Consider the following 19935-nt stretch of genomic DNA (forward strand, 5'->3'; position numbering starts at 1 on the left):
TGGTAGAGGTGCTTGGAGGAGGCCTGCTGTCCATCCTCCACTTGATCCAGGTGTGTCTTCCAGTGCTACTCAACATATGTTTAGGGGCATCATGGAGGCATAGACATGTTCCCATAGGTCTTCCAGAGAAATGCTTAGGGTTGTAGATGTGGCACAGGCTGACTTACATGACTGCCAACACCATGTTGTCGATTCAGTGTCTCAGATGAATGACACATTGGAATGGGCAGTGTCTGTGATGGAACATCTACTGGGAGGGGGACAACATCCTCATGGGCAGAAGTCAGACACATAATCTGCTGTTAGCCAACATGGCCATGCCCTATAACACTCCGATAGTGGCAAGCACTTCCACTGCTCCATCAGTGGTTCAGCTGTCCACAACCAGAAGTGGCAGGCCATGGGGTCATGGTCCTGGGCGTCCTCGTGAGGAGAACACATCTAGCAGACATCAGTCACATTCAGGTAGCAGCAGTGCATCTGACCATGGGCGTGGATGTACCAGTGCAACTCCTGGAAGAGCCAGTTCTCATGGTTGGGTATGACAAAGATGAACTGCCACCTCTACTGTGCATGGCTCACATGTGTCCAAAACTGGAAGATGTAGACGTAGCACAGAGCTTGGCTGTGCCCAGGCAGACACTCACTCACACACCAATTGCACCTGAAGGACCCCTACAGCCAGATACACACAACAGTTATATGGTCCAGCCATGATGCTTAAAACTCATTTTGTCTCACTAGTCATTTGTTACTTTATCTGAATGTCTGCCTGCATCTCCTTTTTACTCACCCATATTCACCAACCTTTTGTGTTAGCCTAGCCCCCCCCAACACAACACCCTGCGCAAGTGACAACTGTGCCATATCCCTGTTTTCTAGCTTTTGGATTCAGGGATACATAAGCTTTGTATCTGATGCTCATGGTGCATAGCTGACTTAGTGCTTAGTATATCTGCATTTGTGATGTTGAATTGATAACTGAACCTTTGACTTATATTGGTCTTAGAAAGTTAGGCAGTTGATATGATCAAACTTTTTTTGCATCAGTATTGTTAATGAGCTTGTGAGGGTTGTGAAGTCTGAAACTGAAATGTCTTACATTACTTTCTAACTTCTCTCTTTAATGAATTTCCAGTACAAATGTATGGTGTTACGCTGAGGGCATGGAGTGACCATCAGTACTTTTGAGAGGTATGACTTTGTGAATCTTTGATGCCTGGGGGCCTAATACTTAAAAATGGACACATAAATCACATAGTTCTCTGTTGTCACATGTTAAGGCTATTTCTGTACAAATCAAACACATTTTACTTGCTTACATTACCAAGTAACAACATGCAGGGATATGCCAGTCATTCATATTATTACACAAGACACTCCAGGTTCAACACTTACCTTGTAAATCCAGCAGTTGCAACAGTTTTAATTCAGGGCTGACTCTGTCTGCTGCTAGCAATACACAGTCATTACATGGGTAGATAAAGGTTGTGAGCATTCCCTGGCAGTGATGTTATTGTATGTATGTGTGTAGGTTTTAGCCCCTTAGATGGTAAATGAGTGTGCTATGCATTGCCTCTTAGCCAATGCAAGGACATATTGAACACACCTATGCCTGCTGGTTCCCTCTTGGAGTCCTCACCTCCATGTGGATGTTTGACACTGCCATTGGTGGTGGGATGTGTACCGCTTCCCCTTGTTGATTCTACTGAAGCTTGTTTTCTTAGGATGATGTTGTGTAGCATGTGTGATAATGTGAGGTATTGCCAGCTATGCCAGGAGAAGTAGGGCAGTGGATGTGTAACATATGCCAGCATAGCTAGCTGGAGTTTTTTAAAGAATTATATGTCATTTGTATATCAAGCTGATTTGTACAGGGGCTTATGTTAAAAATGTACCAACAGTGGGTCCTGCTGGACAGAAAAGAAATACACCTGTATGTCAGACTGTATTGTAACTGTTGAAATTAATATATTGTAGTAGAGGATACTGGAAGAGAAGAGGTTAATCTCAGTCCAGTAACTTTGAAAAATAGTCTGAAGTTAAATTACCGGGTTTAGGCCATAAAGACTGTAGCTCACAGTTCTGACTACAGCCAAAGTCGAAATGTGTGTGAAAACCAGGACTAGGAATCCTACTGTGTTGTCCTTAAGGGTGAACTAATTGCTACCCTGGAAGGATGGAAATTTTTAAAATGTTTTTATAGCTTCCAGATACTATAACACATCTTAGCAAAGTTCAATGTGTGCATGCATATGGTGACACATATGTGCTAGATTCTGGTTCAGTTTCTAGTAAAGGGGGTAGTGTGGGAACCAGAACTCAGATGACCAGATGTACGTGATGTCATTCTGCAATCCAGCACTGAAATGATGTTTTAATATTAGATGAAACAGAAGTCTCAGAGCAGTCTGTTTGTGAAACCTGAAAAGAAGGAAGACCACTCACCCACTTCATCTTGCCTTGCTCTAGTAAGTGAACTAGGGGGCAGTAATTTTTAGATCAGTCAGGAAAATATAATGAGATTAGATAAGTATTGTTTTTCTGTATCTGTGTGAACCTTTCCATCTGTGTTCCTGTGATTGAAACTCTGGTGTTTATTGCAAATAGATATTTAGTGTTTTCATGTTTTTTATTATTTTTTTATTAAATATATTTAAACTTTTCATTGTGGCTGGTCTTTTAGGGAACATTTTAAACTTTAAGAGTACTTATATTTATTTGGTGACACTGTGTCTGCTTCTGAAAGCCTTGCTGCATTGGTCAAACATTATCATTTGTATTTGCATTAATTTTACTCAGTATAATACAGTACCCTTGTAAGAACCTTAGAGTAGCTGGCTTTGGAGTGCTCTGGTGGCAGTATCTACCTTATAGTCTGGGCAGAGGAGGCATAGCTGGTAAATCTGTGCCAGTCTTTCCCAGGTGTGTGTGTGTGTGTGTGTGTGTGTGTGTGTGTGTGTGTGTGTGTGTGTGTGTGTGTGTGTGTGTGTGTGTGTGTGTGTGAACATCAAATCTCAAAAAGTGTGTGAGTCAGCTACTTGGAGCAGGGACACAGAGCACTGGTTCCACAGGGAGGGTGGTGAAGGACTTGGCTTGGAACATTTGGCTGAGAACTCAACTCTACAGCTGTAGTCAGTGTGGAGTCTTATTTGAAGCCTGGTGAGAGAGAGGGAAACCCAGCTCCTGGACAGGAGTGTGTTCCCTGTGCACTCTTAAGAGAAATTGTGCTTGGTGCAGAGAACTGCATCTGGAAATACTGTATCTATTTTTTTTCCAAGTGAACGTCCCTCACCAGTGTCCGTGGTGAGGATTGAGGCCCCTTGATTACTGGCCCAGAGGAGGGATGTCACAGCATGGTACATACAGTGAAGACTTCAGTACATGTACGTGGACTATAATGCTGGGCTTCCCAGATGTATCCATGCACTGGAACTGGAACTTCAGCAGCCCAAATACATGCTCTATGATATTTCTGATTTGAGAGTGTGCCTCATTATGGCGTTCTTCAGCAGGTGTGTGTGCATTTCTTATGGGCGTCATCAGCCACGGTTCCAGTGCATAACCTCCATCCACCACTAAATGACCCTGTGGGATATCCCCCCTAGTGAACATCTGATACAGTTGGGAGATGTACCAGATATGTGAGTCTTGTTAACTGCCTAGGTTGCCAGCACACACACACACACACACACACACACACACACACACACACACACACACACACACACACACACACACACACACATTCAAGATGGTTCCTTTGGTATTACACATGACTTGACAGTTAATAAAATGGAAGCTCTTTCTATTAATGTAGAGCCTTCCCTGTTCCCAGGGTGGTGCCTTAATCTCTATATGTGTACAATCTATGGCACTCAGTACTTCAGGGTAGTATGCTACAGGGCAGAATTCCTGCATACTTCTGGGCCTGTCCTCAGGAGTATAAGGAAAATATGTGGTCACTGGCATGCTGTAGCACAGCATTCAGGAATTGATGGAGGATACTAAATGCTGATGCCTGTGACACTCCCAGCATGTCCTCTGTTGGTCTCTGAAAGGTACACGTAGCTAAAATTATAAGTGCTACTCATACCTTTGTCTCCACTGGGATGGATTCCCCTTGGTTTGTCCTGGCTCTGAGTTGAGGACAACAGAGGTTGCAGAGTTCCTGTAGTGTGTCTCTAGCCACCCTGTAGCACTGTACAATTTCCATGTCATGTAGACTATGATAAGTTAAACAGGGTCTGAAAACTCTTCTCCTTCTTGGCCTTGGTCTTTTAGCAGCAGCAGCATAGACTTCAGCCTGTTGCACATACACATGAATTAAAGCAGCAGCAGCCCCTAACATTGTTTCTGTGTAGACTCCTTTCTGTGGCTGTATTCCAATAGGTTTTGGAATTCCAAAGGAAAACCAGCACTGAGTCTACACAGCTGCTTTATAGCTTGCTGAATAGCTCATCAATCTTGGATTGGTTGATTAGCATAAAATTCAGCTGCGTATGCCGTAATTAGCATGCCAAGTTGTTTACCTTGTTTGTGCAGCTCTACACACCATGTAGAGCCTCTTACTGATTCCAAAACAATGCGTTACTATGGACAACGCGCAAGCAGCCTAAACGGACCACGTAGGGTTTATTGAATCTGGACGTATACCTAAAACAGGAGATAAAAACTTTGCAACGTATACGAGTATTTTACAGTACAACCAATGGAAATGATACATTGTACTTATACTGGATTAAACTAATTAATACTGGAACATTTACCATGTATGGAATTCGAAGTTTATATAGATTAAGCATACATCTCAACTTTCCTTTCAAAGTTAAAGACAAAGCAAAAAAATAATAATAAGGGAAAGTGCCCCAAAATTAGGGACACTTTTTAAATCCAGGACTTCATTTTAGAAAAATCAGAGACAAAATTATATTAATTTAGAACTTCTTAAAATAATTGTACTCATGAACAACCGGTAACAAACATTCAAATGCAATCCTAATTATGTTAGCCCATGAGCGGACTGAAGCAGGAAGTGCAGTGTATAACGTTAAAAGGCAATATCAGCAAGCACAAGCAATATAGCTCAATTATCCCAAGTCTCTAAAACATTTACACACAGTTTGCTTCATCAGGTAACTTTTCAGATTTTTCTTAACACAAGTAATTTATCTGTGTCTTTTATGTTGTCTGGCAGCCTGTTCCAGCAAGCTGGGACAATTTTATTGAAGGTTTTTTCTGTTATGTTTAATTTGAATTGTGGTCTATTACAAATGATGTGAACTGCTGCTGCAGACTGGCTAAGTTTGTTCTCTGACATGTAGCAAGTTTTTTTCAGGGGAGGGCAATGAAGTAGCCTAAAGGTTAGGGTACTTAATAAGTAGGTGACTCTTGCTGTAATGTCGTCATTCACCTTTGTTAAATGTGGTGCAATGGTGTTGCCTGGGATTTGCTAAACGAAGAAACCTTAGTATCTTGTCTTGTGTGTACTTTTAGTGGCGTTGTGTGAGAAAACTAATGATATGACTGGGAGAACAGATTTTAAGTCTAAAATCAGGGACATTCTCAAAACTCAGGAACAGACAAAATTTATGAAGGAAGATGCAAGCATGAAAAGGAAAAGCGGGAAGATCGTCAAAAGAGAATTAGATTAGAGGCATTAGGAGGCGTTAGGAGGCCGAGGCAGAAAGGAAAGATGGCCTGCCTTTCAGATTACCACCTAATCTCTCTTTCTATAGATCAGTTTCTATTTGGGTGACTGCACCATGCAAAAATAGTAAAAAACATATGAAAACTTGCCTAATGTCTAGAAATTTTAGGACAAAAAATATCTCCTAAGGTCCTCCTAATTATTGTTTCAAGACTTTTTATCTAGAACACATGCATAGTACATGGAATAACAAAAACATCTAAAATCCTACAAGACCAATTTTTAATTTTGGCAAAAGATGTAAGTCCAATGTTTAGAATTAGTTGTATATATAGTTTGTCCTGCAAAATCTTACATTTCCATAAAAAAAAAAAATGCCCCCTTTGGGCATTTGAAAAGGTGGCAGCCTTAGTATCTTCCTGAATGCTGAAATGATTAGCAAGTTTAACAAGACAGCAAAACATTGCACTATCTCCCAGGCAAACAAGTGGTGCCAAAGGACTACATGGTTTCTGCAGTACTCCCCTTTCACAAGATCGTGCCAAGGAAAGAGGTGAATAAATGCAGAGCAGTCAACCCATGTTTTATTACAGGAAAATTAGGCAGGGAATTATTGACAGACAAATGAAGTTTCTGAATGTAAACTATATGCTAGATGGACAATTAAAACATTCACAAATCAAAAATCTTCCCAGTCCATTCTAAACTGATTCTATGAATGGAACACCAACAAAGTTGAAAAGCAGAATCTATCATTTGAAGTGTGTTCACACATTAGCAAGGATTTCAATACAGCTTTTCACATATATGTTAGTGGCATAACTAAAGGACTATGGATTGGAAGCCACACTGACCAGGTAGAGTGGAAACCGGCTATCTTGACAGGAGGCATAGAATAACCATTATAAGGGAAAACTTATTAGTAAGTAATTACTGTCAAGGGGGTTACTGTACAGTTGCACGTTAGTGGCTCAGAAATGCAGTATATTCATCTCAGAATCTGGGAAAATCAAAAATCAAAAGCGAGAAATTCCACCTCCACATAAGGTGATGTTCAAATAGGCAGAGCAACAGATGGGGGATTGCATTCCTGACATATTATCCTTTAAATTATGTTTTAAACTAAATCTCAAAAGTAGTTCAGAAGCATGTTAAACATCCCATGGCAGTGACATTTCCCTTTGTATAAGTAGAACCTTGGCTTTGACCTGAAAAAAATCTCCTGATCTGAGCTAATGGCCATGCAGCAGATTATCATGGACCTCATTAACAGGGACATTGTCCATCTCCAAACACTCGACCCCACACAGTTTGGTTTTGTCAAGGGGAGGTTATGTTTGTTAAATCTGGTCGACTTCTTTGAGACAGTCACCAAAGCCATGGATGAGGGGAAGACGGTGCACACTGCCTACCTTGACCTGGCCAAAGCTTTCAACACTATTCCTCACTCGGCCATAGTAGATAAACTCTCTCAACTAGGCATTAATCCATATGTTACCAGATGGTTAGCAAACTGGCTCACTGATGGAACTCACCTAATCAAAATAGGGGAAGCCACCTCAAGCAGTCGACCCTTAACGAGCTGCGTACCTCAGGTATCAGCCATGGGGCCTCTGTTATTCTGGATATACTTCTCTGAGGTACAGGCCAAAACCAGTAGACTGTGGCTGACCAAGTTTGCAGATGACTGCAATCTAGGTGCAGTCATCAATTTCCCAAGTGATGTGGACGTCCTCCAAGAGGGTCTCACCCAAACAAATGACTGGTACCAGAAACATGGCCTCAAGCTGAATGCCAAAAAATGCATCATCCCCTTTAGGGAGAATGACATCCCCACATATTATCACATTAATAACAATGTCCTATGTACACAAGCCACTGGTGAGGGATTTGGGCACCCAGGTTGATAGCAACCTGACTTATGACCACCATGTTGCTTCCTTTGTATGGAAAGCTTTCTACATGGCCCACCTCATAAGTAAGGGTATCTCATCCAGGGACAAAGAGGTCATAACATCCCTGTATTCTTCCCTTACAAGGCCAATTATTAAGTACAATGCTCCCTTCGGCATGTACCTTGCAAAGAACGTGCAGCAGCTGGAAAGACCACAGAGGTTCCTCACCAGGAGAATCCGTATGTGTGACCTCAACCTGGTCTGTGATATCAATAGGACTTGTTGGCTGGACAGATTTGTGTCCCAGAGACTCCCCCATCTGTGGAACAGACTCCCTCTCTACGTCAAGCAAAGTACCTCATTATCCCTTTTTAGGTGCAACCTGGATAACTGGATAGGAAACTGAAAATATCCCCCTGGGATTCCACCTCTGTCCCTGCTGGACATGGGCTTTGGGTGCTGACTTGTCTAAACATGGGCTAAACTCCTGTTTAGGCTTATAAGGGCCTCAGGACCAATAGCATAGTAACCTCCCATGATCCTAATATCAGATATGCTAATTAAGATGAAATTAGTAAATAAACACATGGTCTATTGCAAGTGGTAATCCTGTAAGAACAGTGCTTGGGTGATGCTGCTGATATGTGTTTTCAGATTGCATACTAGCAACAGTGAATAAAAGCAACTTCAGAATCATGCCTCTCAATTGTACAGATTTTTCACAGAATGTCCAGATTTTTGCCTCCTATTTTTGATCTGTTTTTCATAAAATCCTGTTTTTCTGGCAAATTAGTGGGAAATCATTAAAGACTGAAGTTAGAAAATAATGACAGACATTTGAGTTTCAGATTTCACACCCTTCAGAAAATTCATAGGTTCATAGGTAGGTACTAGGCTATCGGCCCAAGGGCCTACATAAGCCTAGCCAGCAAGGTTCCCTGGCTTATGCTACCCAAGAAAGTTATTTTCCTGTGCCACTGTCGAGCAGAGACACAGAAGTGATCCCTGGGGTGTAGTTCCTATTTCCCATCCACTCATGAAGATTTTTCTTGAAGAGTGCTAATGAAGAACTTTGCTTGACATAGATGGGTAGCCTGTTCCAGAGTATGGGAAGTCTCTGGGACAGGAATCTATCCCTCCAGCATGTCCTGTTTATTGTGGTGACAAGGTTTAGGTCCCTAAAGGGTGTAGCTCAGAGGGATTGGGATTTCTTTAGGTGTAGCATGTCCAACAGCTCTGGGTTTGACATAGCTTTATATGTTAGGCAGAGATCACCACGAAGTAGGCGATATGCTACGGAGTAAAGCTGGGGTTTTTCAGGTGGTCAGTGTAGGGCATTTGTTTGAGGCCAGTAATCTTCTTTGTGAGGTACTTCTGTGGCCTTTCCAGCTGCTGCAGATGTCTTGTGAGGTACATTCCAAAAGGGGCGTTGTACTCTATAATGGGTCTAATGAGTGTCGAGTAGAGGGGAACAATGACCTATTTTTTCCTGGATGAGAACCCTTTTATGATGAGGTGTGCCACGTAGAAGGACTTCCTGACTACTGTGGCGATATGACTATCAAAGGGGAGACTACTGTCCACCTGGGTCCCAAGGTCTCATCACGCATTCGGTGTTAAGTAGATTGCTGCCTATGTGGTAGTTCATGGGTACAGAGTTTTTACCAAAGGGGATGACACTGCACTTTTTGGCACTGAGCTTGAGGCCATGGCTCTGACACCAGACATCTGTCTCAATGAGGCCCTTCTGTAGGATGTCCACATAATTTGGGGACTTGACTATGGCTCCTAGTTTGCAGTCATCTGCAAACATCGTTAGCCAGAGGCCTTCTGTGTTAGCCTGTACTTCAGAGAAGTAGATATCAAACAGGAGAGGTCCCAGGACGGAACCCTGTGGTACTCCACTTGTCACTGCTTTGAGGTCAGATTTGGAGTCTGCAACTTTTACAGTGTGGGTTCTGTCAGTGAGCCAGTTGGCAACCCATCTTATGACATAGGGATTTATACCTAGTTTAGTGAGTTTAGCTATAATTCCAGAATGGGGGATGGTGTCGAAAGCCTTGGCGAGGTCAAGATAGGCTCTGTGAACCACCTTACCCTCATCTACGGCTTTGGTGACTGCCTCAAAGAAGCCAATCAGGTTCAGGAGGCATGATCTGCCTTTCACAAACCTGAACTGGGTGGGATCCAGAGTTTGGAGGTTACCAATGTCTTTATTTATGAGTTCCATGATGATACATTACATGGCCTTGCAGACCAGGCTCGTCAGGCTAATAGGTCGATAGTTCCTGGGATCAGTGGTAGCTCCCCCTTGGTGGAGTGGGATAACTGTTGCCGTGCGCCATTCAGTGGGCACAAAGCCTGATACGAGGCTATTATCGAACATGGTGCTTACATGGGGAGCCAGTTTGTTCTGAAGTTCGTGTAAAACGCAGCCTGGGATGTTGTCCAGTCCCCATGGATGCTGTGTTTTTGGCTTTAGAGAGAGCAGCTTTTACCTGCGTAGTTGTGATTACAGGAACTCTGCATTCTTCCTGTATAGATATGGGCCCTTTAGGGGTGAGAGAAAGTCTAAACAAACCCATTTTTTGCACGATTCCCCACAGAACTTCCACCCAGTGCTAAGCCTGGCATGCTTCGCTTTTCTACTGATGCCCCTTTCTTCATGCTAATGTATAACTTGTAATTCTATAAACTTTAAAAATTTATAAGAGCAATTTTTAAAAAAATGTCCCTATTTTTGGGCCTTTATCCCACGTTTATTTATGGCTTTGTCCAGATTTTTTGCTCTGACTGGTTGAGAGGTATGTATCAGAATTTGTGTGGGAAAGGAAAATATGGTGAGCTTACCGATCAACTGCACCTAATGAGGAACATTGTTTATTTACAGTTTTACAAATTCTATGAGCCACGCTGTCCCAGGTTGAACGGTTTTGGTACACTGATTCTTAAAAATAAATAAATACCCTCAGAAAATAATACTGAATAGCAAGGTATCATATTAATTCATCAGTATAACTATTTTGGTTATATTATGTAGTAACCTCAAAATATATAGCCATGCCGTAAGCTTAATAGTTGTAGTCGATCAGTGTTACACATTTTACCCATCGTTCCAAATTGAGAGGCGGTGTTCCACAGATTGGAAATTAAAGTTTAAGAGCTAATGTATCCATAAAATATGTGGGTGGACAGTAGCTATAGTTTAGTGCGTGATTACTTTGTAAGATTCGGCATTGTAGTGGAGGGAATAGTGAGTGATGCCCCGGGGGGTAACCTTAAGAGAACAAAAAGAGACAGAAAATATATGGGGCAGTTGTAATCACTGGCATATCTATAACTACAATTCAGAAAAAAATAATTCGTTTGGTTTTGTCAGATGTAATTTTGAGTAAGCCTCCTCGTAAACCAATTAATAACAATAATTCCATTTTATTCTGATGCCACTTTCTTCTAATCAACTAGGCGAGACAAATTGGTTGTAGTTCCAATGAAAGTGTAAACAAACCCATTTTTCAAGATTCCCCACAGAACTTCCGCCCAATGCTAAGCCTGGCATGCTTCGCTTTTCTACTTTTGAAGAGACCACCACTTTGTTTGCAAATGCTTTCAAAATGGGAGGAGTTAACGCAAACCACTAATTAAAGAAAAAAGCTATTCATATACTAAATACCCACTGCAGGGGTCCGTAACATATGGGCATATGACGCAATCATGAGGGGCCTTTCTGCTAACGTCATGGGGCGGAGCCCATTTCGTCAGTCACAGTGTCGGAACTCTGGTAAGCTTTTTCAGTGGGCTCCGGTGAATCGCTCTGCTTTTTATTTCTTTGCAGACGCCATGTTTGTTTGAGAGGAGATGTTATGACAGTGGGACAGCAGGGGGATGGTTAATTGGAAGGATATTTTTGAAGAGTAATCCTATAATCTTAAAGCAACTGATCTGGAACGTATTTAATGGACTATTGCTGTTCGTGACGACTGCGATTTTTACGAATTTAATTTTAAGGATTGGGTTTTGTCGATCAGCTGAAGAAGCGAAAAGGATCATCTTTTATTTGGACTGTTTTTTTCTGTTTGTGGCGTAAGCAGGTTTTAAGCAAAAAGCAGTTGCAGAATTCCATTGGTTTTCTAGTACATTTTCGTTTTGCCATCTTTTTGAGGAGGAAATGCGAATTGTTATCTGTCACAAAACTATCTTCTGATTTTTATGTATGCATATTTTTGTTTCTGGTGAATTATATTTTTTTCTGGATTATTTTTGCAACTGTGTATACTGGATATTTAAGTAAGCATTCCAGATTTAAACAACGGCTGCAGTAATATTGCTTTTAATTGGAAGGTCGTCCACTTCTGCCAAACAGGATGTCAAATGCTGTACCCTCTGATATGGTAAGAACTCCATCCCTTATTGACCCCCTGTATGTATGGGAAGTAGTCTTAATTTGTCTGTTTCGCATATATAGCCGTCTGTAAATGGGTGACGTTATAAGCTACGTTAGTGCCATATGTTGTTCTCTTAACTTATCTGTGTTTATTCTGGGGCATTGCAGTATATTCATACGCATACCTGTATAAAACCAAGAGTTGTCAGATGATCAATCATAAGACTTCTTTCATCTCACAATGAGATGTAGTTTGGGAGATGTTTCTACATTTAAAAGAGGAAGTTGTTTTGTATGTGTTAAATAGTTTCCTTTACGATTGATTTTTTCCTGTAAATCTAATAAGCACGGTTGCTGTATTTTGGAAACTTGTTTCACTCTGGAGCATAAATATTTTTTGTAGCTCAGTAAATTTTGTGGAAAATTATTTTTAAGTACATTTTTCTTGCCTCTTACGAGGTATATATTTCATAGCCTGACAATACTGATTGCAGCTGGGTTAAATATGTTTTGGAGTGATGATTTAAACTTGTACAAAAGCTGCAGTTTAAAATAATTTGGGTTTACTTTTGTCGTGCCTGACCTTACTGAAACAGCGTAACTTAAGAAGTTCACGTTAACCTGTCTATGCAGCAAATTTCTCTAGACTTTTGCTAGTAAGGGATAGTTGGTGTCCTTCCCACATCTAGCTAGGTACGAGTTAAGGGGGCGTCTTTGTAAATGGAATTAAAAGAAATATACTCTGCCAATATGATTGGGGGTTATCCTTCTTGAAGCACGAACACCTCCATGAAAGTTGCGTGGCTGGTATTTGAATGTTACAGAAAACTTGTAAGAAAAATGCCATAAACGGTTGTGAATGTGCTTTCATACATAGCATGGGAGCGTTATGTTGCCTACTTCAGCCGTGTCTGCGTATTTTTATTAATATGTTTATATTGAAGTAGTATGTCACTTAAAAATGAATCATTCAGAAAATGGTTTTAATACAAATCCTGTTATCTAGCAACTTTCTAAATTTATAACAGCAGTATTTAAAATCTGTCCCTATTTTTTTGAGCCTTTGTTCTCCCAATATTTCTGTCTCTGTCCAGATTTTTTTGCGATAAAAGATTTGTTTTGTAACAGCTTGTACCACTAGTACAAATCACCATCCAGACTACAACCTACTGGTTTCATTACCATTAGGTAATGAACAGAGATGTAAAAGACTCTTGGTTCCCTTGACGCACTCCTCTTCCTATAACAAGAGGTCTATCACTTTAATTAGTAATATACAGTCGTGTCTTAAGAGATAAGTGACTGAAGTGCCATTAAAATCCCTTGTCTGCTTTCTAACAGAGAATAGGCCATTATATTGAATGCCCTACGGACAGATAAAGCATAGACAAAGTCAAAGACAAAGTGATTTACCACTAAGCCATGGCAGATCATGTCACTAGAAATTTTAGCACAGTTGTCTGCGAAGGACTGTGGTTTTCTGCTTATTGTCTGCTTGGATTAATGGGCTTCTATAGGTGTGCAGGATTTGTTATGTAGCACATAACCAAGATTGTCCAAAGACAAAAACCTGAAAATGCCCTTAAGGACCATCCTCAAATTACGAAATATAGTGTGTCATGACTGATGTGTGGTACAAAAGTTGCAGGTATTGGCAGGTGCTGTTGCTCATTATTTTGGCAAGTTACTTTGTATTCATTTACTGTATTTTGTCTAGATGTGTTGGCTGGACACACACTCACTTTTTAGCCAAAACCTAGTTGGATATTAACAAAATGTTAGCAAAACATTATTGAATACTAGTTTGTACTTGCAGAACTTGAGTGGGGGATCTAATCTCATTTAGTCCTAGTTGGCTAGTTGGATTCAAGTACTGTGCATGCATCATACTTCTCAGCTGTCCAGAGTTTTGTCCTTTGTCTTATTTTTCAGTGTGTTCCCCTTAAAATGTGTCAGGGGGGGCTGTAAAATCCATTGAGAACTGTGGTCACTAAATGAGAGGCATTTGATTTTCAGACTGTAAACCATTTAGAAAATGCAATTCTTCATTCACTAGAATTCCAAAATAACTATATATGTCTGTGTTTGTTTTGTTTTATTCTTTTAGTGATCTTCATATGTGGGGGTATAACAATTGTTTATGTTTTGGAATACATCTTGCTGCACACTAGCTTCATTTTTTTCCATCCAAAAAGGCCGGTTTTGTCACTTCTTGGTTGCTGTTCTTTTTGTAACTTAACTGAGATGCATTTGATGCCTATGTACATATGATATTTTTTCTATGCGGCAATCCATCTTCCCAATGACTACATAGAATCCTGGTTCAGCTACTTGACCAACAACTTCAGATATGGTTTGCAGACCTTTCCATGGATTTTGAATTCTTACTTTGTCTCCAAACTTGTAAATCTGGTAGTTTTACTTCTTTCCAGCAGTTCTTTGCTGATGTCTGAGAATCAGCATAGCGCAGTCTGCTTTTCTGCCCTTTTTCCATTAAAAGTAGAGCTTGTGAGGGACTGAATTCTGGTGGTGGAATGTTGTATTCCAGAACTGGCAGATTGTCGTTCGCATAGCTTTTGCTGCAGCTGTTCTGCATTTGATGATTTTTTTTCCAGTTTTATCTATTAAGTTGTTGATGGCGTGATCTGAATATTATGTGCTTTGAAGTCCCAGATTTTCTGATATCCTTTTTTATGTATTGCATAAAAATGTCAGAGTTTGTAGAAAAGGTTCATTCATCTTGGTAATCCTGGCAAGACATTATAACCTACACTAACTTACTTGTTTTATTTATTGATTGATTGCAATTATCACAAAATATTTTCTTTTTTTGTACGTCAACTTGTGTGTTATGTTTCATACACAACTGTTTGTATAATTTATCTGTACTTTTTATATAACTTGCATACTATACTAAATGCCTTTGAAATCCTGTACTACACTGCAATGTCTTTACATGTAAAAACTCTGTACTGTTCAGTCACCTGGTAGTGATTGAAAATGGTCAGTAAACTGGTTTACTTGCCTGACTATTTGAGTAGAAATCTATAAATAGTCAATCACTGCGGGACTGATGCCAGTAGGTGGAAGGACAGCTTGAAAAACTAAACTTTTCCAGGTTACATTTGTCGTCCTTGTTATCCCAGAATATGCAGTGGTAGCCTTCCTGTCCTCTGAGAACATATTAAAATGGCCCTGTGTCATGTTTTATGTATCTGACAGGAAATTATTTCCTTTTGTGTGGATATATTTATTTCTTCTAATCTTCTGAGCCTTCCAGTAACTATTTGATGGCTTTGTTTTGATTTGTTTTTCCTTGTGTTTTAGTGGAGTTTTTCTTCCACTGCTCTTCCTCCCAGTTGGCTTTCCTGTTTTTTATGCCGTTTAGCTAAATTAATAGTTGTGTGATGTCACTGATTTTGTTTTTCTTTATAACTCAACTTTAAAAAAACAAACTATTCTCAATATTTTTGTTAGGGCATTTCACCTATTTCTTCAGTCGTAGTGGACCAGGTTTTTCTTTCTCTGTATGGTAACAAAATTCCACCCCATGACAAGCACTGTTTTTCTCATTTGCTTAGTGGAAATCACAGCACTTGGGGGGGGGGGTCAGTTTGTCAAGGGTTTTCCTCCAAACGCTCCTAATAATGTTTAAAAATATTTTTTTCATATATGTATAAGTGAGACGTGAGATGATCAACTAATACCCTGACAAACTGTCTAAATTGTAACGCTTTGTTATCATGTGCATCTTGTGTTTCTGTTTTGTGTATCTCAGCAGAATTTGGAGCAGCTGTCTAAGTATTTCAAAGACAAGGTAATAGTTTGTTGAATGCCTATAGCATCATGTAAACTCTTTTTTCATTCACAAGAGGTTAATATGCCTTGTTAAGACACTAAGGGTGTACCATAGCTTTGCTACAGCAGGGTTCATTATAATTAGATTTAACATTCAGAGGAAATTCTGGTCCTCAAACTTAGTTTGCCTTGTGGAATGTAAGTGGGAAGAAGAGAGAGAGTGTTCTAAAGTTATTATGTAAATGTGATGCATTTTGAAGAACTGTAAGGTAAAGTGGAGTTTACGGTCTTTCATGAAAGCATAGTGGTAGTCATGTAGCCTCACAGCCACAGTATATGTGGTGCGATCCTGTCATCAGAATTGGTGTGTTCGTGGGGTATGCATTATTTTGTTTTGTGGCCTTTTTAGATGCTTCGATTTTTATCTGCCAAAGTTTGCTTTTGTTCAAACTGGTCATCGTGCAATATATCTATAAGTCAGTTTTCAGTAATGTTCTCTTTCTCCATACCATTGCCCCCCTCCTTGCCTCCTCTCTTCTGCTTTAATCCCCCTCTCCACATCTATCAAGTCTGCATCAACTATTAAGATAGGTTGGTGAAGCCAATCAAGGTTTTATCTTCCAGATTTATAATTAACTTTAAAAAGTGATTTGTGGACTTTATACTGTCATCTTTCCATGCAAAAAAAAAAACTTTCAGCTCAGCCCCGTTGCCAATAGGTCAGAGACCCAGGACCTCTGGATATATATTTTATGCTCAAGAAGCTGAGTAGTCTATATTTGAATTCTAGCATTGTATTTTTTCTTCTTATAAAGTAAGGGGGGGCTTGGGTCTACCCCACTTTCATGCCCAGGTTGCTATGTTTTCAGAGTAACTATTTAAGCTTATTTTTGTATGTATTTTTCATTGTTTGCCTTTTGTTGATCTAGTTACCTCCTCTAGGTGAGTGATCTCTTGTAAGGGAGGCTCGAGAGCCCAGTCAAGTTTGCATTCTTAAATCCAGTTTTTCTTCTGTTGTACACTCATTTCAAGTAGATAAACAGTGGCAGGTATAGATGAGTTCTGTAGTCTTATTTCTCGGGCTTCAGCCTATTTCACCTCCAACTCTTCTGCCATTTATTGGTGGCACTGAATACATTTTTATACAAGCTGTTTGAAAAGTAACTTGTGTACAACTTGAGTCTGATTTTCCAAAGCAGTGATCCCCTGTAATTTACTTGCATAAATTGCACTTGCTGCAAAAGAGGAGAAATTGGTTTATCTTTTAATGCAGACTGCCTAGCTTTATAGGAAAGGCCATACCTGTAATGACCAAAGTGAGTACTAAATGCTCTCTTCTGGTTCAGCTGTAATTTTCTCACCTCACTGCAGTGCAGTTTTAGCACTTGAATGACTAATGAAGTACCATGCTGGAAATGAGAATGTAGTGTCAGTGCCACACAGCAGAGGGTAAGTAATGGGCCACCAGGTCACTCGTCTTTGCATTGGAATGTGCTTTTGGTTATTAAGTCAGGAGAAAAGCGTACGTGCCTCCAGAATTCCTGAGATTGCTAGCAGCTAATTATTATAATAGGCCCGCATCATTGTAGGCTTGCACCCACATGGCAGTTGATGTATCTGGCTAAGCGAATGAATGCATAAGAAAATAAATGCTACTGCTTGAATGGCTCCTGTTAATATGGCTGCATTCTAGCAAAGTGCACTGCATACAATTCATAATACAATCCCTGTATCCACCACAAAAATGTGTCTTACCAGGATAAAGCACTTTATCTTCTGATGTTAACTTCATTTAGCTTTTATGTGTAAGCAGCTGTGGGAAGTAGCTGTTTGAAATGTTTTACTCCTTGTAATGTAAATGCAGCAAATGGGTGGTGATTGTTCTGTCATGATAATTTCCATCAGCTGTAACCCCATTAAAGGGAGCTTCTGTACAAAGAATTCCACATCAAAAATGGGATCCAATTCCACTGTGCATACAGTATCACAGAATGCATTTTAGCTTTGTTGCTGTCTGACAGTTACACAGCAGTTACCTATGGAGAGTTTGTGTCTGTTCAGCACTGTCTCTTTGTTTCAGCACTGCAGATGGTTGGCTGGCCTTATTGTAACCTTTTTGTAGACTGTTAGGCAGAATATGGTTATCAGGTGTGATGACACTACTGAGATGGCTTTCTGCACAGTAACTAGAGAAGTTGTATTACTATAGTCTAAAGACAAGGGGTAGATAAAGATCGATTTTATGTGTATACATATTTCTGTTTGAGTGGGATGGTGCAACTCTGTTTGCACAACCCCCTTTCAGTGTAGGTCCAGACAGAAAACCTTCACATTTATGCCAAACCTAACAAGAACATGCCACAGAAGTAAAATCGGGTCAGTTACCCGAAGCAAAAATCACTGTACTTCCACGAAAAAAAAATACTGTGTGTAGAATTTGTGAGCATGTAGCTGTTTACATATTTCATTTAGAAACCATCTACGTTATAAGAATGGTTGTTCTACAGAACTTTTCTAACATTTACAGCTAGACTACTGAAGTAGAAGTTTTTAGCATCTTTGAAGGAACTCTTACTGTAAGTAAGGTAATACAGTCATGAGTTGATTGAGCATACTTGTATGAGGTTTGAATTTTGTATTAGTACTTTGAAATCAGTGTCGTATTTTAGTTTGAAGGAACTACCTGTGCAATCTTGGCTGTCTCATGAAAGCATAGTATTGTTTGCTAGTTGTCTTGGGAGCTTGAGTCCTTCAACTTCCATTTGCGGCTTAGAGCAAAAAGTTCACCAGGCAGTACTCCTGGGTCACCCCTCTATAGAGAGACTTTTGTGTCCAGTGGGCTTGCCTGGTTAAATAAAAACTGTGACATGGAAAAATGGTGTGGAGTCCTTTGGTGCCATAATTCTAGTTCTCCCTTTTATTCCTGCATTGATACTGAGCTGGCAGATTTCATATGTTTGGTGTGTCCCTTCTCCAAAGTCACTTGTGTGTGCTTGGTCTGTCTATGATGAGCCCTCCTGTTGGCTTTCTAATCAGAATGGTGAGTTCCTTTGACCTTGACCTCCGTTCACAGAAGGAGGTGCTATTTTATCAGTCACCACCATTGGTACTCAGGGTGACATAATGCAAAAGAAAATGCGTGAAAGTCCCTCTTGGGCTAAGTTGGAAGACCGTGAGGAAAGTGTTGATTCATCAGAAGTCCCACCCTCAAGAGCACCACATTTGGAGAAGTTCTAAAAATGATGAAGATGGCCGTCAGATCCCATGTTTGACCCCCCCCCCCAAAAAAAAAAAAAGAACACTCTGCAAGTTAAGGTCCTCCAGCAGCCTTCTTCCTTGACACTGTGATTGGGTGTCTGTTTTAATGGTCTGCTAGTACAGTAACCCCCTTACTCAGAAATATGTATGGAGTGCTCCATTCTTTTAGAGAATGCATTTTGTAGTTAGTCACTCTTAAGCATGATAAGTTACCTTTGGCAGCGGCCCTAAATGGGGCTACTACAACTCGGGTGATTCCAAGGCATTCATTGAACTAGATGCCCTGAACTCTTGATTGCTTGAGAAAGTCTATGTATATGTCCTTGAGTGGGTTTCTATTTGGGCTATATATTGGGTTTTCAAGGGTGATTTCCAGTGAAATAATCCAGACCATCCAGTTTGCAAGTAGACTAATTGTAGAAGAAATAAAGTCCCATTACATTACTGTTTTTTGGCAAATGAAATGAAAGATTCAAAGACACTTTGTCATTTAGGACCACACAAGTGCAGCCTAAACGAAATTACAGATGTCAGCTCATGAGAGAATGCAGTGCAAATAACGTATGTACAACGATATCAAAGAATAACAAGAAAGAAAATAACACATACGACATGCAATAGGTAGTTCATATTATGTAAACACATTCAGTGCCCATTATTCAGTGATAAATGGTGGATAAGTACCCACCACCAAATCCCTACACTGTTAAGATAGAGAATAGAGACTAGTGAATAGCAGCTGTTTAGTTACCATATTGCACTTGTTAACCTTTTACTCTTTATAGCTGTCATATTGCATAATAGTAATGCTGGTGGTAATTGCTCAGAGCAGCAGGATTAAATGAAAAAAAAGAGGCTTCAATGCATCTGGTATTATGGTTGGTGTCTGTATTAATGTCTCACAGCGGTAGGATACAAACTTTTCCTGAATCTGGTAGTCCTAGAGTGGA

At 40.2% G+C, this 19935-nt stretch overlaps 1 protein-coding gene across 1 annotated transcript in view; it reads left to right on the plus strand.

Moving 5' to 3' along the window:
* Positions 1 to 11332: 11332 nt before the first annotated feature.
* The window catches only part of UBL3 (ubiquitin like 3), an 853162-nt gene continuing 844559 nt past the window's right edge, over positions 11333 to 19935 (plus strand). The window contains exon 1 of the mRNA XM_044073254.1: positions 11333 to 11936. Within this exon, the coding sequence (XP_043929189.1) occupies positions 11910 to 11936 (27 nt within the window). The 5' untranslated portion in view covers positions 11333 to 11909. The remainder of the gene's footprint in view (positions 11937 to 19935) is intronic.

The sequence above is a fragment of the Protopterus annectens genome, chromosome 5.part1 (assembly GCF_019279795.1).
Source record: "Protopterus annectens isolate FY-2018-M chromosome 5.part1, PAN1.0, whole genome shotgun sequence".
Taxonomy (NCBI): domain Eukaryota; kingdom Metazoa; phylum Chordata; order Ceratodontiformes; family Protopteridae; genus Protopterus; species Protopterus annectens.